This window comes from Jaculus jaculus, chromosome 9, assembly GCF_020740685.1.
Source record: "Jaculus jaculus isolate mJacJac1 chromosome 9, mJacJac1.mat.Y.cur, whole genome shotgun sequence".
Taxonomy (NCBI): Eukaryota; Metazoa; Chordata; class Mammalia; order Rodentia; family Dipodidae; genus Jaculus; species Jaculus jaculus.
In genome coordinates, this window is record NC_059110.1 from 106096276 (window position 1) to 106118661 (window position 22386).

Below are 22386 nucleotides of genomic sequence, written 5' to 3' on the forward strand. Positions count from 1 at the left end.
TGACTGGTTCCTCTGTGCTTCCATTAATAGTACTCAGCATATAATACTGTTAATGTTTACTGTGTTTCTTTCATGGCAGTTGCAAAGTAAGTGCATATATTGGATGGTGGGTAAAGAGTTTTAATTTTATATTTAAGCATGATTTTATGTCCTGAGGTATAGAAAACTGTGATTGTAGGTAAATGTGTTTATTTTACTGTGAATAGTTTTCTTTGAAGAGAAAATGACAGAATGGGTATGTTCCAATTTCTCTGTTTGTGTTAGGCTAAATTACAGTAGTAAAAAGCACGCATTTCTTCTATGTAAATCCAGAAGACTAGAACAACATAGATATACTCATGGTCTGCAGGGCTAGTGGTGAAATTCAGAACTATTCACATGTGCTCCTGGCCCACTCAGAATCTCTGAGCTAGAGAAACAGAAAGGAACTTTCTTTTTAGTGTAAGCAGTACTTGTTACTTAATTATTTCCTTGATAACATGAACAGATTAGCTGTAGGGAGGGGGGGAACACAGTTCTCATTACCTGTCTAATACTATAGCTCACCCACCCAATCTAAGAAAAAGAAGGAACCTTTAAATTTAGGGTCTTAGATCCACACTACTTTCTCCCAATTCTAGTTGGAATTTCTTCTGTAGTAGTAACTTTTCGCATTGCTGTGATAAAATACCTGACAAAAGCTGGGGAGATAACTTGGTGGTTAAAGGCTGCTTGCTTGAAAGCCTGATGGCCTGGAATCAATTCCCCAGTATCCACATAAAGCCAGATGCACAAAGTGGCACATACACCTGGAATTTGTTTGCTGTACCTCTTCCTACTCCCTCTTTGCTTGAAAGTAAATAATAATTAATTAAAAAAATTTGGGCTGGAGAGATGCTTAGCAGTTAAGGCTTATGCTTGCAAAACCTAAGGACCCTGGTTTGATTCCCCAGGACCCATGTAAGCCAGAAGGTGGTACATGCATCTGGAACTGTTTATAGTGGTTGAAGGCCTGGTACACCCATTTTCTTTCTTTCTCTTTCTCTCTCAAATAAAATATAAAAATAGTAAAAAAAGAAAAAAATCTTTCAAAATGTTACAAGAAGCAGCAGAGAGAAAGAAATGAATTTTGCTGCTTTTTAAAAAAATATTTTATTTTTTATTTATTTGAGAGAGAGAAAGAGGTAGATAGAGAATGGGCATGCCAGGGACTCTACCCACTGCATACCAACTCTTGACACATAAATCACTCTGTGCATCTGACTTATGTGGGTACTGGGGAATTGGACCTGGGTTCTTAGGCTTCATAGGCAAGCGCCTTAACTGCTAAGCCATCTCTCCAGCCCCCCCCCCCCCTTATTTTGAGGTAGGGTCTCACTCTAGCCCAGGCTGACCTCTGTAGGCTGGCCTTGATCTCATGGCAATCCTATTTCTGCCTCCTGAGTTCTGGGATTAAAGGAGTGTGCCACCACATCTGATGACTATTCCTTTTATTCAGTCTGGGTCATTAGTCTATGGAGTAGTGCCACATTCAGAATGGGTATTCTCTTTCCAGTTAAACTTACTCTTTATTTTGGTTTGTTTGTTTTTGAGGTAGGGTCTCACTCTAGCTCAGACTGACCTGGAATTCACTATGTAGTTTAGGGTGGCCTTGAACTCACGATGATTCTCCTACCTCTGCCTCCCTAGTGCTGGGATTAAAGGTGTGGGCCACCAGGCCTGGCTTCCAGTTAAACTTCTGCAAAGACACACCCACATACACACATACATAGAAGTATGTTTCTGTGGTGATTCTAAATCCATCTTGGTAATTAAGATTAACTTTCACAGGCTGGGGAGATGGCTCAATAGGGCATTTGCTGCAAAAGCATGATGATGACCTGTTAGATTTCCAAAATGTAAAGCCAGACATGGTAGTATAAGCATCTACAATCTTTCCTACAGTGAGATGGGATGTGGAGATGAGAGAATCCTCAAAAGTTCTAGGGCCAGCTAGAATGGCATACATAGGAGTGAATGCGAGATCCTACCTCAAAAAGGTGGAAAGTAGAAGGACTTGACACCTCACATCCTTGGACCTCCACATGTGGTCCTGCTCAAATAAATCATACACAGACATCATATTATGACACTTCACTTGTATTACATTTTTTTCTTTCTTAATTTTTAAAAAATCAGTATTGCTTTCTTCCATGCTTGCTAAGTACTATAGAGTTTAGAGATCACTTCATTTCTAAAATGTTGTTTGTTTTATATAGTTAGTCTCCCTGTTTACTAGGGGAAACCAAAATTTGAAGATGTCCATGTGCCTTATATAAAATAGTGTAGTATTAGTAATATTACCCATGTACATCCTCCCAAATCCATTAAATCAGCACCAGATAAATTTACAATACCTAATCTAATTTAAATGGAATAAATAACTATACCGTTACTATCCTGGGGATTAGTAACAAAGCAGAGTCTCCATGCTCAGCACAGACTCACTTTTTTCCCAAGATTTTTCAACTTGTAAATCCATGAATGCTTTCTTTACCAAACCTCAGGGTTCTGCTTCCTGAATTACTCTACCCTGTAACTAATTTTTTTCAATTAATTTATTTTTCATTAACAACTTCCATGATTATAAAAATACCCCATGGTAATACCCTCCCTATAACTAATTTTTTAAAACAATTTTATTTTTTAAATGTTATTTACTTATTTATTTGAGAGAGAGAGAAGCAGATAGAGAATTGGTGTGCCAGGGACTCTAGGTGTGTTTACGAACTCCAGATGCATGTGCTGCCTTGCAATCTGGCCTACGTGGGAACTGGGGAATCCAGCCTAGGCCCTTAGGCTTTGCCATAGTGAAAAAAAACAGCATGGTACTGGAATAAAAACAGAAACATTGACTAGTGGAACAGAATTAGAAGACCCAGACCTTAGGGCAAGCAACTAGAGCTGCTTGATCTTTGACAAAGGTGCCAATAATGTAGACTGGAAAAAAGATAGCATCTTTAACAAATAGTATTGGACAAATTGGATGTCCATATGTAGAAAAATAAAATTAGACCCACTCATTTTGCCATATACAAAAATTAGGTCCAAATGGATGAACGACCTCAATATAAGACCTGAAACTCTTAACTACTGGAAGAAAAAAATAGGAAGCAGTCTCCACAATATAGGCCTGGGAAAAGACTTCTTGAACAAAACCCCAGTAGCCAAGGAAATTAGGTGCACTCAACCAATGGTATCTCATGAAGCTAAAAAGTTTTTGCACAGAAAAACATGCCACAAGCAGAGCCAATAGATTACCCACTGAATGGGAGAAAATCATTGCCAGCTATATGCCGCTGACAGAAACCTAATATCTAGAATCTACAAAGAACTCAAAAAACTAAACAATAAAAAAAAAAATCAAACAACCCACACCAAAAATGGGGCAGAGAACTAAATAGGGAGTTCTCAGACAAAGAATTACAAATGGCTAACACACACTTAAGAAAATGTTCAACATCCCTAACCATTAGGGAAATGCATATTAAACAACTATGAGATTCTACCTTACCCCAGTAAGGATAGTAAACATAAAAAAATCAAATGTTGGAGAGGCTGTGGAGAAAAAGGAACCCTCATTCACTGTTGGTGGGACTGTAAGCTGGTACAACCATTGTAGATATCAATTTGGAGACTCCTGAAAAGGATAAATATAGAGTTACTGCAGACCCTGTTACTCCCTTACTAGGCATTTACCCTAAAAGCTCCACATCTTCAGAAATATTTGCTCAACCATGTTTATAGCTGCTAAATTCATAATAGTTAAAAATTGGAATCAACCCAGGTGCCCATCATTGGATGAATGGTTAACCAAGATGTGGCATATCTACATAATGGAATTCCTACTCAGCAGTAAGAAAAAAATGACACATTGAAATTTTGTAGAAAAATGGTCAAACTTGGAACAGATCATTCTGCGTGTACTCACAATGACAGAAAGACTACTGTTGCATGATTTTATTCATCTGCAGTTCCTAACCTGGATCAACCCAAGTTGCTGACATAACTGAACAGCATCTTGAGGCTTGGACAGTAGAGAGGGTAGGGCTTGGGGGAGGGAAAAGGATGGAGTTGGGGGTCACACAAATCTGAACCCAAATTGAACTGGTATCCTGGGAGTCAGACTAAAAGGTAGAACCCTCAAGAGGACCTTAGAGGGACCACCTGAATCCAAGGGCCCTGGAGAGAGTGAAATGAAACCTAACCTCAAATTTCTCCTGTTTCTCTTCTCTGGATTACTTTTTGAAGGTCATTATGAAACTTGCCTTGAGGCAGGAATGGTTGGCGGTGCATGCCTTTAATCCCAGCACTTGGGAAACTAAGGTAGGAGGAATGATGTGAGTTGGAGGGGAGGAAGAGTGGCCTTTAACCACTGCAGATGAACTCCAGATGCATATAGGCAAGTGCCTTAACCTCTGAGCCATCTCTTCAGCCCAATTAAAATTTTTTTTTAATTTATGGGGGTTTTTTGTTTCTCGAGGTAGGGTTCCACTCTAGCTCAGGCTGATCTGGAATTCATTCTGTAGTTTCAGGGTCTCAGGGTAGCCTTGAACTCCTAACTCTGCCTCTTGAGTGCTGGGATTAAAGGCATGTGTCACCATACCTGGCTTGTGTTTTTTTTTTTTTTTTTTTTTTGAGGTAAATTCTTGTAATAGTCCAGGCTGACCTGGAACTCACTATGTAATCTTAGGTGTCCTTGAACCCCCAGGGGGCCTCCTACCTCTGCCTCCTTAGTGCTGGGATTAAAGGCATGCACCACTACACCCAGGTTGATTTAGCATCCCCCCCCACCACCAGGTAGGGTTTCACTGTAGCCCAGGCTGACCTGGAATTCACTATGTAATCATAGGGTGGCCTCAAACTCACAGTGATCCATCTACCCTCTGCCTCCCAAGTGCTGGAGATTTAGCATTTTTTATTTTTTACTGAGTAGAAACTTTATATGGATACATCATATGTTAGTACCATCATTTCCCTCCTCCCTGTCCCCATTCTACTGGGAGTCCTCCTCCTTGGGATTGCTGCCCCCTGGGGTTGTTGGTTGTGAGATGTGAGAGCAGCAGTCAGTCACTGAAAACGATGCCCCTGGACATTCCCTTCTACTCTGTGGTTCTTACAAACTTTACACACCCTCTTCAGCCAAATTCCCTGAGCCTTGGTGAGCGTGTTTTAATTCTATGTTAGTGTTGTGTTCTACGATTTTTGCTTTGATAATGTCTTGAGTATCCTTAGTGTTTGTCTCCATCACCTGGTGCTGGTTGTCAGGCTTACCATTGATATAACACATGTGCTCATCTCACCAGTTCCTGTGTGGTTTCACCTGTGCCCTGGCTGGTATATAGGCTGGGGTGGTTTATCTCCTTGGTTCTCCTGTGCTGCATGTACACACCCACCAGGGGAACCTGATTTACATTTTATTTATTTATTTAGTTTTAGACATTGTATTTATTTAAGAGAGAAGGCAGGGGGAGACTAGGCATGCCAGGGGCTTCTAGCCACTGTGAACAAACACATGTGTCACCTTGTGCATCTGGTTTAAGTGGGTACTGGGGAATTGAACCTGGGTCCCTAGGCTTTCCAGGCAAGCACCTTAACCCACTAAGCCATTTCTCCAGCCCTGATTTAATATTTTAAAGTAAGGTAATGTTGCAGTCCAGTTCGCATTGCTGGTAGAAATCATCCAACCAAGAGCAGCTTCTGGAAAAAAGAGATTTATTTTGGCTTATAGGCTCGAGGAGAAGCTCCACGATGGCAGGGGAAAACAATGGCATGAGCAGAGGGTGGACATCACCCCCTGGCCAACATAAGGTGGACCACAGCAACAGGAGGGTGTGCCAAACACTGGCATGGGGAAATTGGCTATAAAGCCCATAAGTCCGCCCCCAACAATACACTCCCTCCAGGAGGCATTAATTCCCAAATATCCATCAGCTGGGAACCTAGCATTCAGAACACCTAAGTTTATGGGGGACACCTGAATCAAACCACCACATTCCGCCCCTGGCCCCCATAAACTGATATCCATACATGATGTAAAATATAATGCATTCAGTCTGACTTTAAAAGTCCCCATAGTTTTTATCAATCTCAATGATGTTCATACATCCCCATAGTTCAAGATCTTTTAACTGAGCCATAATACCAAAATATAACCTCAAAAAACCCATAATGGCACAGAATAAATATTCACACTGCAAAAGATGGCATTGGGCATAGCAAAGAAACATTCAACCAATACAAGATTTAAAACAACCAGGGCAAATATCAAACTCTGTAGCTTCAAGTCCAGCAACTCTAGCCAATGACAAATCTCCAAGTCCAATAATTCTAACCAGCAACAAGTCTCTGGGATTCCAATTTCACCCCTCCAGCTAGGCTACTCACAGTCCTAGGAACTTCATCAGGGCCGGCAGCTATCTCATGGTCCCGACATCTCCACTGGGTCTCTACTGCAAGCCACGGTTCATCCTCATGGCCCCATGGGGTCTCTGTGCAGGCAACCTGGAAACCTGCTTCATACTGCCCATGGCCATTTCCAAAACACAAGACCGTGTTGCAAACTCAATGACCCTCTTTCCAGCATTTTATACTCTATGATACCAGGTAGGTGCCAATTTGTTAATCCAGGGGGGAATAAAGCAGACTTTGAAGAACAGGACACTCCTTGAGCACTCAGGCCCCTTCTAAAGAATCTACATTCTTGTTGCCCCAGTGCAGATCAGCTAGCCCACTCTCAAAGGTTGTAATCTCTCAGTTGCAGCTGAATGTGCAATAGTTCACCCAAAGATTTTTCTTTCTGTGCCATATCCCTCTGCACACACCAGTTCATTTCTACGCAAAGCAACCCTGCACAACTTCTCAGGACACCGGCATAAGAGCAAGCTTCTCACACAAACTGCTAGCCCAGTCCAGGCAAAGCTCTTTCTCACCCTCATAAGCCAAACCTCACAGTCCATAGTTCTTACTGCATTCAGGTCTTGCAGCTCAGACCAGAATAGTCCATCGATCTGTACTTACAGCACCACAAGACATCTCTTAGGCTAAGGTTTCAACTCCTTCCACTTTCCTCTTGAAAATCAGCTCCAAAAGGCCAAAGCCACACAGTCAGGTGTCTAGCAGCAACACCACTCCTCGGTACCACTTTACTGTTGCAGTCCGGTTCGCATTGCTGGTAGAAATCACCCAACCAAGAGTAGCTTCTGGGAAAAAGAGGTTTATTTTGGCTTACAGGCTTGAGGGGAAGCTTCACGATGGCAGGGGAAAACGATGGCATGAACAGAGGGTGGACATCACCCCCTGGCCAACATAAGATGGACCACAGCAACAGGAGGGTGTGCCAAACACTCGCAAGGGGAAACTGGCTATAAAGCCCATAAGTCCGCCCCCAACAATACACTCCCTCCAGGAGGCATTAATTCCCAAATATCCATCAGCTGGGAACCTAGCATTCAGAACACCTGAGTTTATGGGGGACACCTGAATCAAACCACCACAGGTAAATTTCTAAATTTTTTAAAGTATTTTATTTTATTTATTTATTTGAGAGAGAGAGAATGGGCGTGCCAGGGCCTCTAGCCATTGTAAACGTACTTCAAAACATGCGCCGTGCATCTGGCTTACGTGGGTCCTGGGTAATCAAACCTTGGTCCTTTGTCTTTGCAGGCAAGTGCCTTAACTGCTAAGCCATCTCTCCAGTCCGATTTTCTTAAAAAATATTTTTTAAAAAATATTATTTTTGTTCATTTTTTATTTATTTATTTGAGAATGACAGACACAGGGAGAAAGACAGATGGAGAGAGAGAGGATGGGTGCGCCAGGGCTTCCAGCCACTGCAAACGAACTCCAGATGTGTGCGCCCCCTTGTGCATCTGGCTAACGTGGGACCTGGGGAACCGAGCCTTGAACCGGGGTCCTTAGGCTTCATAGGCAAGCGCTTAACTGCTAAGCCATCTCTCCAGCCCTTAAAAAAGTATTTTTATTTATTTATTTGCAAGCAGAGAGATATAGAAAAGATAGAGACTAGGCACACCAGGGTCTTTAACTGCTGCATATGAATTCCAGATGCATATGTCACTTTGTGTATCTGCCTTTATGCGGGCACTGGAGAATTGAACTCAGGGCTTTAGACTTTGCAAGAAAGAGCAAGAAATATGTTTTCCTCCCTCCTTCCTTCCCTCCCTCCTTTCCTTTCTTCCTTCCTTCCTTTTTTCTTTTTTCTTTTTTCTTTTTCACCTAACTTCTTTGAACTCTTGAAGATGGCACTGCAGTTGAATAGATAGCTGGGTCTTTTCTGTGCTTATCTTGCTGGGTAAAGGATTTTTTATTTTATTTGTGTTTACATTATGTGGGCTGTTTGTGTGTGTGCACATGTGTGTGGAGGCCTGAGGAAGATGTTAGGTGGGTTTCTTTTTTTCTTTTTCTTTTTTTTTTTTTGAGGTAGGGTTTCACTCTAGCTCTGGCTGACCTGGAATTCACTTCATAGTCTCAGGGTGGCCTTGAACTCATGGCTATCCTCCTACCTCTGCTGGGATTAAAGATGTGTGCTACCACACCCGTTTTTTGTTGTTGTTGTTGTTGTTGTTGTTATTTTCAAGGCAGGTCAAACCCTGGCTGATGTGGAATCATTCTGTAGACCCAGATTGGTCTTGATATCCTGGCAGTTTTCCTGTTTCAGCCTCCTAAGTGCTGGGATTATGGTTGTGAGCCAGATGAACAATGGCCTTTCTGTAGATTTTCCTGGAAGCCTCACAAATATGGAATGTTTTCTGTAGGAAAGCATGAAACAGAAGTACTAAACCCCAAATACCCTTGCTCACCCTACAGTCTAGTGTTTTCTGCCATTGAGCTCTCCGAGGAAAAGAAGTAATAGTGTGTAGGTGAGCAGAGGCTTTTTTTTTAATGGGTAAGAATGGTTAATATATATACCAGATTCCAAATAGGTCTGAGGTCCTCAGATGATTAAGAACCAATGTTTGTACTAGGACATGGTTTCAGTCATAAAGCAGTTGATGCACCAGCATGAGGACCTGAGTTCACATCCCCAGCATACTTAACACCCATCTATAACACCCATCTATAGTAATAGTGCTAGGGCTATCAGAAGGAAGATCCATTGGGCCTGCTGGCTAATAGATGATCTCTAGTTTTAGTGAGTGAGTCTCAAATAACAAGGTGAAAAGCAATTGAGGAAGTTAGCTGATATCCATCTCTGGCTTCCACAGAATGTACACACACATATGCTTACAATACACATGATTACACTTGTGCCACACAAACATGTATAAAACAAGGAAAAAAGAACCACTGTGTGCTGTGCATGGTGGCTTATGTTTGTAATTTGTAGGCTGAGGTAGGAGAAATACGGGTAGTTCAACGCCAGCCTGGGTTACGCCCCCTTGTGCATCTGGCTAACGTGGGTCCTGGGGAATCAAGCCTCGAACCGAGGTCCTTAGGCTTCACAGGCAAGTGCTTAACCACTAAGCCATATCCAGCCCCCATGCTATTTCTTAGGAATTTAAACTCTTCATGGTTCAGGTGAATTTACAAGACTACCTAATTATCTATTATTTATTTTGCAGTACTGAGAATAGAACATGGGCCTCCCACATGCCAAGCAAGTACTCTGCCACTGAGCTACATCCCAGCCCAAGATTTCTTGTTAACTAAACAATCACTTAATAAATATTTGTTATTCTATCATTCTTTTTTGTTTGTTTGGGTGTTTGAAGTCTCACTCTAGCCCAGACTCACATGAATTCATTTCATAGCCCAGGCTGGCCTTCTACTCATGGAGATACCTCAGCCTCCAGAGTGCTGGAATTAAAGTGTGTGCTCCTGTGCCGGCTCCATCATTCTGTTATGTACATGCATATATTTTTTTATTTGAAAGCAGAGATAGAAGAGATGGAGAAAATGGGCACACAAGGGCCTTCAGCCTTGCAAATGAACTCCAGATACGTGCACCACTTTGTGTATCTGACTGTACATGGGTACTGGGGACTTGAGCCTGGTTGTTAACAGGCAAGTTGCCTTAACCACTGAGCCTCTCCCCAACCCTCCATCATACCTTTTTTAAAATTTTTTTAAAAAATTTTTTATTAACATTTTCCATGATTATAAAATATATCCCATGGTAATTCCCTCCCTCCCCAACCCCACACTTTCCCATTTGAAATTCCATTCTCCATCATATTACCTCCCCATTACAATCATTGTAATTACATATATACAATATCAACCTATTAAGTATCCTTCTCCCTTCCTTTCTCTTGCCTTTATGTCTCTCCTTTATAACTTACTGGCCTCTGCTACCAAGTATTTTCCTTCTCACGCAGAAGCCCAATCATCTGTAGCTAGGATCCACATATGAGAGAGAACATGTGGCGCTTGGCTTTCTGGGCCTGGGTTACCTCACTTATTATAATCCTTTCCAGGTCCATCCATTTTTCTGCAAATTTCATAACTTCATTTTTCTTTACTGCTGAGTAGAACTCCATTGTATGAATATGCCACATCTTCATTATCCACTCATCAGTTGAGGGACATCTAGGCTGGTTCCATTTCCCAGCTATTATAAATTGAGCAGCAATAAACATGGTTGAGCACGTATTTCTAAGGAAATGAGATGAGTCCTTTGGATATATGCCTAGGAGTGCTATAGCTGGATCATATGGTAGATCAATCTTTAGCTGTTTTAGGAGCCTCCACACTGTTTTCCACAATGGCTGGACCAGATTGCATTCCTACCAGCAGTGTAAAAGGGTTCCTGTTTTTCCACATCCCCGCCAACATCTATGATCATTTGTTTTCATTGATGGTGGCCAGTCTGACAGGATTGAGATGGAATCTCAATGTAGTTTTAATCTACATTTCCCTGATGACTAGTGACATAGAACATTTTTTTAGATGCTTATATGCCATTCGTATTTCTTCCTTTGAGAATGCTCTATTTAGCTTCATAGCCCATTTTTTGATTGGCTTGTTTGATTCCTTATTATTTAACTTTTTGAGTTCTTTGTATATCCTAGATATTAATCCTCTATCAGATACTTTTTTCTTCTCTCACACAAATTTTGGATTAAAAAATTATATTCAACTCAAGATGAATATAGAAGTATACTAATCAATTTGTGTATTTGTAGGAGAATATAAGTTATTTTCCTTTGAAATATCTATTATTAAAATGAAAACAGGACTGGAGAGATGGCTCAGCAGTTAAGGCACTTGCTTGCAAAGTCTGATGGCCTAGGTTTGATTCCCCAGTGCCCACATAAAGCTAGATGCACAAAGTGGTGCATGTGTCTGGAGTTCATTTGTAGTGGCAAGAGGCCCTGGCGTGCCAATTCTCTCTCTCTCTCTCCTTGCAAATAAATAAAAATATTTAAAAATGAAAATACCTTTCTAAACAAATTATTTTGTTAAGCCAGACTTGGTGGTTCATTCATACATTTAATTTGAGGGCTTAAGTGTAATTTTTACGGAGAAACTTAAAGTCATTCTAATTTATGATTTCAAGATCTTTCAGTAGCTAATACCTAATTGTAACTTTTGATACCAAGAGACAGAGAAGTTAAAAATACAAAGACATTTCATTTCTCTGATAAAAATATATTTTGTTTTTTATCAGAAATTCATTGAATTTGAAGACTCTCAAGAACAGGAAAAAAAGGATTTACAGACCCGAGTGGAATCTCTAGAATCTCAAACAAGACAACTTGAACTGAAAGCAAAAAACTATGCTGACCAGAGTAAGTGAAAATCTCTTTCCTCATAAGTACTCATTAAAGAATGTGCTCAGGATGTGAAGGCGATCTGGCTGCAACACCTGTCACCCCATTGATCGCCAGGGTTGATTCGGCTGGCTAGGCAGGTACCCCCTTCCTTCCTCACTGCTCCATGTGTGCCCCTCCTGAAGCTGCGCGCTGGGTCGAAGAGGACAACCTTCCTGGAATAGAGGAGGACCTGTCTTCGGTCAAGGGTGTATGATTAGCTGTGCTCCCCTGCTAGAACCTCCAAAGAAGCTCTCAAGAATGGGCTCAAATAGTCCAGTGACTCATCCTAACATTTGACAAGGTTTCCAAATAAAGCTTGGAATTGTCATGCCAGAATCAAGATGAGACTCGGATTGTTACTATCAGCTCTTTTTGTTCACATATTATATGGCACCCATGTGTACAGCAACAGCTAAAACAAAAACAAACAAAACAAACACCATTAGACTTAGTTCTTCGGTTTATCTGACAGCCTGTTTGTAGTTAGCTTCCTTCATTATGCAGATGTGTCTTCCAATTTTGATGATGTACACACAGTTCCATTGTTTCTGCATTGCTTTGAAGTTTGTAAATATAAGAGAAATGACAAGCATAAAGGAAATGATTTAAATCACTTTTTTGTTCTTTGTGTTTGCTTGATTTTTGAGGTAGGGTTTCACTTTAGCCCAGGCTGATGTAGAGGTCACTCTGTAGCCTCCCTGTGCTGGGACTAGAGGTGTGCACCACTGAGCTCAGCTTTTTGTTCCTTTTTGTTGTTGTTCTAGGTACGGTCTCACTCTATTCTATATATTGTCTCAGGGTGGCCTCAAATTCACATTGATCCTTCCACCTCTGTCTCCCAAATGCATGCACCACCAGGCCCAGCTTTTGTTGTTGTTGTTGTTATTATTATCATTATTTGGTTTTTCGAGGTAGAGGAGTCTCGCTCGAGCCCAGGCTGACCTGGAATTCACTGTGTAATCTCAGGATGGCCTCTAACTCACAGCAGTCCTCCTGCCTCTGCCTCCTGAGTGCTGAGTGCTGGAATTAAAAGTGTGTCTACCACCATGCGTGGTGGCGCACGCCTTTAATCCCAGCACTCAGGAGGCAGAGGTAGGAGGATCACTGTGAGTTCGAGGCCACCCTGACACTCCATAGTAATTCCAGGTCAACCTGGGCTAGAGTGAGACCCTACCTTGAAAAACCAAAAAAAAAAAAAAAAAAAAGTGCGTGCCACCACACAGCCTTCTGTTCCTTTTTCATGGGAAGAAATGGTATTTAGGCTAACAGAAATTTATTTTTAATACAACTCCATTTTCTTCTTGACCCATAAATAATGATTTCCAACCTCAACGAAAATTTCCTCTTTTTGGCTAATGGAAATGGATTTTGGTAGAAATTAAAAAAAGAAATGATAGGAAAATTCATGACCCATTTTCATTTCTTCTTTTTTTTTTAGTTTAATTTTGTTAATGAAAATAAGCTTTATTACATCAAGTAATAAATACATACAAAGATGCAAACAGTCTTAGTCACTTTCTTCCAGATGTTTTAATCAACTTACAATAAACATAGAACTGAAATCTACACTCTTAGTATGAAAGTGTTCAGGGTGCATGTTAGGTTTAGTAGATTGCTCTTTCTTCATATTTATAACTTGTGCATCTTTAAGATGGACTTCAAAGCACTCAGTCATGCAAATGCTTAAGCAAAGCTCTGTTGAGCAGGATCTGCGGTGTGGCAGGTGAGCTAGGAGTGAAGTGCTGTCAATGTGCACAGCGAGTCCTCAGAGTCAGACAAGATTATGAAAAGGAGCAGACCAATTCAGGTGATGCAAATGTGCTCAAAAGAAGGTAAAATAGGGAGACACTGGCTTTAGCACAGTTTGCTGTAATGTCACATGCATCTTTAAGTCAGTGCTAAAAATAAAATTAAAAAAAAACCTTGGGTCATCCTAACGACTTAAAATGTAAATTTTACTGCAAAATCTTTTCCCAGTCTTTGAGAGTGTAGGTATAGAGCTTAGTGAACCATGGTAGGAAAAACTAAACTGTTACCATTTTGAAAACAAAGAGTTTTGTCTCAACAGGAGAGATGAACTGTAACCTTCCATCTTGTAGAAAGACAGGCCCTTCAGGTCTAATGAGACTAGGACCTGGCATTGCGTTCTGTCTCAGCCAAGCACTCCCGACCCAGCCCTCGGGCGTGGAGGATGCCTCGTTTGTGCCACTCCATGGCACTCTTGCTCCCTGCATATGTAGGTCTGAGCTCCTTTCCGAGGTCTTCAATGATGGCTAGCAGCTTGGCATATTTGCTCCGAGGCACCTGGCTGTTCCAGGTCCCCTGGGTATAGCCTAGCGATGGTGGCCCATAGTCACTCTACAGCTGACGGTACTGCGGGGATGTCGCCATGCTAGTGGAAGGCGAGTGGACACTTCCGGCATTTAGGGTAGTTAGGCTTGTAAGACATCACCCACCCCCTCAGTGGTGGGTGCACTGGGTACATATGGGCCAGGCTGCGAGGGTGGCAGCGGCGAGGACCAGCGGTGGCATGGCGGGCCCCGCGTCCCCGTGCCCGTCCTAGTGCCGGCCTAGTGCCTGCGTACTTTTTGTTGTTGATGGCTCAGGATGCACCAGCAATATGGCTGTATGTTTAATTTTTATTATTGTATTTGTATTTATTTATTTATTTGAGAGAAAGATACAGACAGAGACAGAGAGAATGGGCACACCAGGGCCTCCAGCCACTGCAAATGAACTCCAGATGCGTGTGCCTCCTTGTGCATCTATCTGGCTTACATGGGTCCTGGGGATTTGAACCTGTGTCCTTTGGATTTGCAGGCAAGCACCGTAATGACTAAGCCATCTCTCCAGCCTTTCTTTTTTTGTAAAGAGAGAGAATTGGTGTGCCAGGGCCTCAGCCTCTGCAATTGAACCCCAGATGCTTGTGTCACCTGTTAGGCATGTGCAACTTTGTGCTTGCCTCACCTTTGTGTATCTGACTTATGTGGGGTCTGGATAGTCGAGCTTGGGTTCGCAGGCAAGCACTTTAACCACTAAGCCATCTCTCCATACCCATTAAAACTTTTTTATATATTTATTTATTTGAAAGAGAGTGAGAGAATGAGCCCACCAGAACTTCTAGCCACTGCAAACAAACTCTAGTCTCATGTGCTACCTTATTTACCTGGCTTTACATGGGTTCTAGGAAATCATACATGGGTCCTTTGGCTTTCCAAGGAAACATCTTAACTGCTAAATCATCACTGCAGCTCCCATTTGCATTTCTGACACAGGTAGGCAGAGAGAGCTTGGCTTTTTTCCTTCCACCACTGTAAACATTCAGAGTCCTACAGATGAAGATATAGCTAGTTAGTTATTCTTTTTTTTTTTGTTTATTTTTATTTATTTGAAAGCAATGGACAGAGAGAGAGAAAGAGGCAGATAGAGAGAGACGGAATGGGCACGCCAGGGCCTCTAGCCACTGCAAATGAACTCCAGACATGTGCGCCCCCTTGTGCATCTGGCTAACGTGGGTCCTGGAGAATCAAGCCTCAAACTGGGGTCCTTAGGCTTCACAGGCAAGCGCTTAACTGCTAAGCCATCTCTCCAGCCCTAGTTAGTTATTCTTTCCACATCACCCCTTAAGGCTGAATACCAACACCTGTGTTGTTGCTTTTGTGAGGCAAGGATTTCACTGTGTTATATAGCTGGCTGCCCTCAAATTCATGATCCTCCTGATTCAGCTTCCGTAGTGCTGGGATTAGCTGTGTAATACTGTGCATACCTGGTAGTGATCTTTGTTGTTAAGAAACCACTAGTGGTCATGGATACCTTTGCTGCCATGCTTGGAGTGTGTATGAGAACTGAGTTTACCCTCTAGAAGTTCCTAACAGAGCTTAATTAAAATCACTGGTAATTTACAGTTCAAACATTATATAATTAAGAGCTTATATGACTTTTGTTTTAAACTGATTGTGCTGGTTTGAGTCAGGGGTCCCCCATAAACTTAGGTGTTCTGAATGCTAGGTCCTCAGCTGATGGCAATTTGGGAATTAAAGCCTCCTGCAGGCAGTGTATTGTTGGGGGTGGGCTTATGGGTGTTAAAGCCAGTTTCCTCTTGCCAGTGTTTGGCACACTCTCCTGTTCTGTTGTCCACCTGATGTTGGCCATGAGGTGATGTCCACCTTCTGCTCATTCCATTGTTTCTCCTTGCCATCATGGATCTTCCCCTGAAGTCTGAAGCCAAAGTAAACCCTTTTTCTCACAAGCTGCTCTTGGTCAAGTGTTTTCTGCCAGCAATATGAACCTGACTTCAATAATAAAGTTGGTACTGACAGTGGGGTCATTACTGCTAGGAACCTAATTCTGTGGCTTAGGCCTTTTTGGAACTTGCTTTGCAGGAGGAATGTGGAAGGATTTGAAACCTTGTCCTGAGAGATGCCTTGCAGTGCTATAAGTACAGTTTGATGGATTCTAGCAGTAAGAACTGTGGCCTGTGAGGTTCTAGATGTGTTACCTACTTTAGTGAATCATATATTTTTAGACTTACCACATTCTGTGGTATCCATTTTCATTCTTCTCTTTAGAAGTGTATCATGTTTTTATTTATTATTATTATTATTATTATTATTTTCAAGGTAGGGTTTCCCTCTAGCCCAGGCTGACCTGGAATTCACTATGTAGTCTCAGGCTGGCCTTGAACTCACAGTGATCCTCCTACCTCTGCCTTTCGAGTGCTGGGATTAAAGGCGTACATCACCACACCTGTACATGTTTTTATTTTTAAGCCAAAAATTTTTTCTTTTCTTCTTTATTATTTTCAAGGTAGGGTCCCATTATAGATCAGGCTGACCTGTAATTCATTATGTAGTCTCAGGGTAGCCATGAACTCTTGGCGATCCTCTTACCTCTGCCTCCTGAGTACTGGGATTAAAGGCATGTGCCACCACACCTGGCTTCCAAAGACTTTTTTTTTTTTTTTTTTTTTTTTTGAGGTAGGGTCTCACTCTAGCCCAGGCTGACCTGGAATTCACTATGTAGTCTCAGGGTGGCTTTGAACTCATGGTGATTCTCCTACCTCTGCCTCCCGAGTGCTGTAATTAAAGGCTTGTGCCACCATGCCCGGCCCCAAAGACTTTTTTTTTTAAATAAGTTTTTAAGAAAAATAATAATACTCAGTGGGAGGAAGAAGAATTCTTTTTGGTCAAATATTGAATATGTTCTTGAGCCTAATCTGATCTGAAAACTTTTTGTTCATTGATTTGTTTTTGAGATGGGAACTTAGTGTTATAGCCTTGGCTAGCCCTGAATTTAATCTTCCTCCCGTGCTCTCTCAAGTGCTGGGTTTACAGGTTTTGCCACTACATTTAGCCTTTTCATTGTTTTTCTTTTCAATTTTTTTTATTAAAAACTTCCATGAATATAAAAAAATATCTCATGATAATACCTTCCTCTCCCCACTTTCCTCTTTGAAACTCTATTCTCCATCATATCCCCTCTCTATCTCAATCAGTCTCTCTTATATTTTGATGTCATGTTCTTTTCCTCCTATTATGATGGTCTTGTGTAGCTAGTATTAGGCACTGTGAGGTCATGGATATCCAGGCCATTTTGTGTCTGGGGGGGGCATGCTATAAGGAGTCCCTACTCTTCCTTTGGCTCTTATATTCTTTCTGCCACCTTTTCCACAGTAGACCCTGAGCCTTGGAAGGTATGATAGAGATATTGCAGTTCTGAGCACTCCTGTCACTTCTTTCCAGCACCATGATGCCTTCTGAGTCATCTCAACGTCACTGCTATCTGAAAAGAGACGATTCTCTACCAAAAGTGAGAATAGCATTAATATAAGGGTGTGAACATTAAGAGACGTGCTTACTGGGCAGTTTGATAAGCATAGTATATACATTTAGCCAGACAGCAGCAGACATTACTCTCCTAGGGCTCATGACTACCCCTCTTTTAAGTTTTCAGTATCAGGGATGTATTCCCTTCCATGGATTGGGCCTCCAGTCCAATTAGAGGGCAGTTGGTTTCCACCATGACAGACGTGTCACTAATGCACTTGTTGGCTCATTTGGCCTGGCTGGCCATATATAAGGCTTGCAGTGTCCACTGTTGAGTATCTTCATTGGTGATTTCTCTCTCTCCCATTGAACTGCATGCAGAATGGCTTTTTCCAGCTCTATGTCAGCTGTTCTACCTGGAGGAGGCTATCAGCTCAGTTCCAGCAGGATTTATCAGTGGCCTTGCAGCCCAAGTATGTAGAGTCTTCAGCAACAGGGTCTTACCATCTTACCTGCTGGGAAACCAAGGGCCTCATCAATGGCCTATAATGTTTTGGGGCCAGCAGGGGCCTCCCTGGCCAACAACTCACTGGAAGGTGTCTCACCCTGGCACTGAAAATTTTCTAGTAACAATCAATGGCTCCTGAGTGTTCCATTGTCCAAAAAAGTAGGTTTCCATATGATTTATTTCTATTCTTTTAGATTTTGGTTAGCCCTCCTTCCACGTTTCTTTTGCTCAATCTCTTCCCCTGACCTCACTTTGGGCCTTATCACCCCCATTAATCTATTCTTCTACTTACATATATACAATACCATTCTTTTTCTCTTTTTTTTCCCTTAAAGTTAAATCTTTTGTTTTACTGCATTTAAAAATCTTTCCAGTGTGGTGTGAGGCCAAGGCAGGAGAATGGCTAATTGAGGATAGAGTAGGTACTACATTGGCTTCAAATTTCATGTTTTTATTTGTACTATATTACAGGTCTTTAAATTTAAATGATTGGGAATGTTAAATCTGTTTGTTTGTTTTTGTTTTTTCATGATAGGATCTTACTCTAGCTCAGGCTGACCTGAATTCACTATGTAGTCTCAAGGCCTTGAACTGACAGTATGGTGTTTAATTCAGGTATCCCTCATAAACTTAGGTGTGCAAAATGCTAGGTCCTCATCCAATGACAATTTGGTAATTAAAGCCCCTGGAGGTAAGAGGAAGCTCGCTATAACACCCATAAGCTGTTGCTGTTGTCCACCCTTTGCTTTTCCCCTGCCACCATGGAGCTTCCTCTTGAGTTGGTAAGCCTAAATAAACCTTTTTTTCCCTAAGCTACTCTTGGTTGGGTGTTTTCTGCCAAAGAACTATGGCCTGTGAAGTTTGGCTTATGAGGGGAAGAAAAAGCTTTGTCTGGACTGGGCTAGAGGCAGTTTGTGTGAGAGGCTTGCTGCGTTCTGCTTACCTGTGTCCTGTGATTGTGCAGGGTTGCATTGTGTAGTAATGGACTGGTGTGAGCAGACAGATAGGCATAGAAGAAATGAAATCTTTGGGCTAAAACTGCTGCCCATTCAACTGCAATTGTTTGAGAAATTACAACCATTGAGATCCGGCCAGCTGACCTGTATTGGGACAACAGGAAGAATGCAGACTCTTTGGAAGGGACCTGAATGCTGAAGAAGTGTCCTGCAGCCCACCTGGTAATATGAAGTATAACAGATGCAGGGAAGAGAGAGAGGGTCATTGAATTTGCAACACCATTTTGTACTTTTCTGAAAATAGCCATGGGCAGTGTGAATCAGGCTTGTTTGGATTACCTGTGTGGAGACCCAGCAGAGCCATGAGGATGAACCGTGGGTTGCAGTGGAGACCCAATGGAGATGCTGGGACTGTGAGATGGTTGTCAAGGAGAGGTGCTGGCACTGGATGAAGTTTTCCTTGAATGTGTGTAACCTAGCTGGAGGGGCGGAATTGGAACTCCAGAGACTTGTCACTGGTTAGAATTATCGGACTTGGAGACTCATCATTGAGTAGAGTTGTTGGATTGGAGCTACAGAGTTTGATGTTTGCCCTGTCTAAATCTTGTATTGGTTGAACATTTCTTTGGTATGCCAATGCCATCATTGCACTGTGAGTGTTTATTTTGTGACATTGGGGGATTTTTTTTTGGGGGGGTATTATTGCTCAGTTAAAAGACTTGGACTGTGGGGATGTTTGAACATTACTGGGATTGATAAAAAACTATGGGAGGACAGGCGTGGTGGCGCATGCCTTTAATCCCAGCACTCAGGATGCAGAGGTAGGAGGATCGCTGAGAGTTTGAGGGCACCCTGAGACTACATAATGAATTCCAGATCAGCCTGGGCCAGAGTGAGACCCTACCTCAAAAAAACCAACAAACAAAAAACTATGGGGACTTTCAAACTTGGATGAATGCATTGTATTTTACATCACTTATGGTTATCAGGATATATGGGACCAGGGGCAGAATGTTTGGCACACTCTCCTGCTGTTGTTGGCTAGGAGGTGATGTCCACCCTCTGCTCATGCCATCATTTCCCCCTGCCATCATGAAGCTTCCTCTTGTATCTGAAGCCAAAATAAACCTTTTATTTCCTACAAGCTGTTCTTGGTCTGGTGATTTCTGCCAGCATTGTGAACCTGACTGCAACACTGATGTAGGAGAAGCAATAGATGTTTGGTTATGGAAGCTAACCAGTAAAACGATGAGGTACGTGTTGTATCTTTTTGTCCAGGCTTTGATGATACCTAGGGTTGTGTACCCTTCTGAGGTTGGGTAAGAAATTGATTGCGTGATATGGTGGCTCATGCCTATAATTCAAGCACTTTGGAGACTGAAGCATGTGGATCACCATGCCACATGGTGAGTTCAGGATAGCCTAGGAGGTTATTATGGCTCAGTTAAAAGACTTGGACTGTGGAGGTGTTGAACATTACTGGGATTGATTAAAAAAAAAACAAACAAACTATGGGGACTTTTAAACTTGGATGAATGCATTGTGTTTTACATTATGTATGGTTATCAGGTTATGGGGTCAGGAGCAAAATGTGGTGGTTTGATTCAGATGTTCCCCATAAATTTAGGTGTTCTGAGTGCTAGATCCCCAGCTGATGGTAATTTGGGAATTAAAGCCTCCAGGAGGCAGTGTGTTTTGGGGGTGGGCTTATTGGTGTTATAACCAGCTTCCTCTTGCCAGTGTTTGGCATGCTCTCTTGTTGCTGTTGTCCATCTGATGTTGGCCAGGAGGTGATGTCCACCCTCTGTTCATGCTACCATTTTCTGCTGCCATCATGGAACATTCCCTCAAGTCTGTAAGCCAAAATAAACCTTTTTTTCCTACAAGCTGCTCTTGGCCTGGAGTTTTCTGCCAGCAGTGCATACCTGAGTAACTCATGGCACTCCTACCTCTGCCTGCCGAGTGTTGGGATTAAAGGCATGTTCCACCATGCCCAGTTTGAGCATGTCAATTCTGATTGATGTGTTTTAGAGCATACATGCTTTTGTATAGTAGTTATAATGTAAATCTAAGCTCTTCTCTGAAGACTACTTCTTACTTAAAGGAGAGATTTTAGTGGCAGTTACTATGTACTGAGAAACATGAAAAAGTAAAGAAATAGGAACTGAGTCAATGGGCACTGTATAGCTTTTTGATAATGTGGGTTTTTATCATATTGTGGTGTGATTTAATAACATTTAGAAGCTGAGTTTGTAAAAAATTTGTTACAATTTTTGTGGTAATGTTTGAGTTTTGGAGATTTCTGGTTGTTTTCATTTTTGAACTAATGTGGTAAAGCGTTCATTTTTTTCCAGCATAAGTAAAATAGATGTCTGTTATTCCTTACTTAGTAATTAACATCTTGTGATCCTTAAAGAAATGCTGGCACATGCCTTTTATCCCAGCACTTGGGAAGCAGAGGTAGGAGGATTTCTGTGAGTTAGAGGCCAGCTGAAACTACATAGTGAATGCCAGGTCAGCCTGGGCTAGAGCGAGATGCTACCTTATAAAACAAAAACAAAACACAGAAGAACATGAAATATATATGGTATGGAATACAGAAGTTATGAATTGAGAATGTCCACTTAGGTACTTTTTAGCTAACCAAATTTTGACATTCATCTTGTGGTGGCAATGCCATTTGTGTATATGTGTGTGTGTGTGTGTGTGTGTGTGTGTGTGTGTGTACACGTGCTACGGAACACATGGAGGTCTGAGACCGTCTCAGGTGTCAGTTCTCCCCTTCCACCTTATTTTGAGGCAGGATCTCGTGTTCAAAGCTCCATTCTCCAGGGTACTGGCTCTCAAGCTTGCTGTTTCTTTTGTCTCCACTTCCCTCTGTAGGCATGCTGGGAAGATAGTGCCTTACCCAATGCATCTTGCTCAATGTGGCTCAGGGCTTCAAACTCAGGTGTTCAGGGTTATGCAGTAAAAACTACCTACGGAGGGCTCAGCAGTTCAAGGCATTGCTTGCAAAGCCTGCCAGCCCAAATTCAGTTCCCTAAGCCACCCATGTAAGCTGGTTACAAATTGTGGTGCAAGTGTCAGGTGCGGTGTATGTTTGCAGTGGCAAGAGGCCCTGGTATACATATACATAAGTGCAAAATAAATAAGTTTTGTTTTTGAGGTAGGATCTCACTCTGGTCCAGGCTGACCTGGAATTAACTATGTAGTTTCAGGGTGGCCTCGAATTCTCGGCCATCCTCCTACCTCTGCCTCCTGAGTGCTGGGATTAAAGACATGCCACCACGCCCGTCTCAAAATAAATAATTTTAAAAAATTTTCAAAATATGTTTTAGGGATGTAGAAAAGGCTCAGTGGTTAAG

At 42.0% G+C, this 22386-nt stretch overlaps 1 protein-coding gene and 1 pseudogene across 9 annotated transcripts in view; one reads left to right on the forward strand and one right to left on the reverse strand.

Moving 5' to 3' along the window:
- Spag9 (sperm associated antigen 9) overlaps positions 1–22386 on the forward strand; it is a 177056-nt gene that overhangs the window by 19310 nt on the left and 135360 nt on the right. For all 9 annotated transcript variants that reach the window (XM_045159333.1, XM_045159326.1, XM_045159327.1 and 6 more), the window contains exon 2: positions 11648–11768. In XM_045159333.1, the coding sequence (XP_045015268.1) occupies positions 11648–11768 (121 nt within the window). The remainder of the gene's footprint in view (positions 1–11647; positions 11769–22386) is intronic.
- Positions 13920–14183, reverse strand: LOC123463479 (annotated as a pseudogene).